Consider the following 1,562-nt stretch of genomic DNA (forward strand, 5'->3'; position numbering starts at 1 on the left):
GTTCACGAAACGGTCGTCCATAAAATGCATTGCTGTTCTGTTGTGTAAGTAATCTTAAAGATTCCTAAATCAATCTACTTTCGGAAGGCCAAATAAAGTGCTTTTGCTTTCGCCTAGAAACACACAGCGTCTCCCTGACATGGCTGCTTCAACACTAACTGCGGTTACTGAAACCACGCCTTCTTTCTTTGTGTGCACATTCTGCGGTTACTGAAACCATGCCTTCTTTCTTTGCGTGCACATTTGGGCGGCATTATGCAAATATTTCCATATAGTGTGGTAGATATGTGGGGGCGTGTTAGAATGAGCCGTTTTAGGGGGGCGTGGCAGAGTCTTAACTTTGATAAAGAATATCTCTTTGGTTTTGAGACTTTAGTCTTTGCAACTTCAGGGATCTTATCTATGCACAATCAGCTTGTAACACTCCAAAGAGAAAGGAAAACTTGAAATCGCATCATATGACCCCTTTAATAAAAAAATCTTACATAACCAACATCTGAAGAGCTATAAAAAAAACACTGATGACAAACACAACTGAGATATTCATACAGTTTTGTGATTTCACTCACTCGTTTGTGATCTGACGTCATCTATCCATGGCTGCATTCGCTCTTCTGATTTTATTTTATTATCAGTTCCCTGTATTTTAATAGGGCTGCTCTTCCTCCTAATAAGGCATTTGTTTTGTGTCACTGTCTCCTCAATCTTCTCCAGCAGCTCCTTGATCTGAGTGTGGTCACTCCTGTTCTGATTGTTGAGAACATGATACCTGTTCCCACATTTGTCCAGCAGCCACTGGAGATCCTGCCCTTCACTCTCAATGTGCTGCTCTATAGATGTGTCTAACAGAGAGTCTCCATGAGTGAACAGCACTATAGTGTGACTCCAGACTCTCTCACCGAGAAGATCCAGATGCCCCTGCACTGCTTTTCTCTCAGTCTCTTTAAACATGTAGTCCACACGTATGATCAGTAGTACAGCGTGTGGTCCTGGAGGACACAGAGACACACTGAGCACAATCTCCTGTTTCAGTAACTCAGGACTGTTCTCTACAGTGTAATTCCTCCACCATCCTGGAGCTTCAATGACAGTGATGTGTCTGTCTGCTACTTCTCCATGTCTCCTCACACACTGAGCAGATGTCTTCAACAGTGTAATTACTCCACCATCCTGGAGCTTCAATGACAGTGATGTGTCTGTCTGCTACTTCTCCATGTCTCTTCACACACTGAGCAGATCTCTTCAAGTCAAACGCCTCTCTGCCCAGGATGCTGTTTCCTGTTGAACTCTTACCAGCAAGTTTATACCCCATTAACACAATCCTCAGCTCTGAGAGACGTTGGGCTTCACCTGAAATAAATACATACATCTAAAATAATATTGTATTAAGAATCTGTAAATACCTGATGAATTATACATTTAATAAAATCAAATAAGTGATATTGTACAGTCATCAGCACAAAATAAACCCATTAGGGTGATCTGGACACTGATGTGATGCTCAACCTGTAGGTTCGTATTATACAGGTGCATCTCAATAAATTAGAATGTCATGGAAAAGT

General features: G+C 41.6%; 1 protein-coding gene across 1 annotated transcript; it reads right to left on the reverse strand.

Annotated features, from left to right (window-relative positions):
- Window positions 1-472: 472 nt before the first annotated feature.
- LOC107716532 (GTPase IMAP family member 4-like) lies at window positions 473-1,312 on the reverse strand. The gene is made up of 2 exons (XM_016523009.1): window positions 1,208-1,312; window positions 473-1,143 (listed from the first exon to the last, which is right to left on the reverse strand). The coding sequence occupies exons 1-2, from the start codon at window positions 1,310-1,312 to the stop codon at window positions 562-564; spliced, it is 687 nt and encodes a 228-aa protein (XP_016378495.1). The 3' UTR covers window positions 473-561.
- Between the last annotated feature and the right edge of the window lie 250 nt (window positions 1,313-1,562).

The sequence above is a fragment of the Sinocyclocheilus rhinocerous genome, unplaced genomic scaffold (genome assembly GCF_001515625.1).
Source record: "Sinocyclocheilus rhinocerous isolate Xijiao unplaced genomic scaffold, SAMN03320098_v1.1 scaffold23966, whole genome shotgun sequence".
Taxonomy (NCBI): domain Eukaryota; kingdom Metazoa; phylum Chordata; class Actinopteri; order Cypriniformes; family Cyprinidae; genus Sinocyclocheilus; species Sinocyclocheilus rhinocerous.

Excerpts from the sequence above, each read along its gene's own strand:
- LOC107716532 (XM_016523009.1), bottom strand. The coding sequence starts at position 1,312 with ATGGGGTATAAACTTGCTGGTAAGAGTTCAACAGGAAACAGCATCCTG. Across the intron at positions 1,144-1,207 it reads GTGTGAAGAGACATGGAGAA|ACATCTGCTCAGTGTGTGAG; the intron begins GTAGCAGACAGA and ends ACACTGTTGAAG.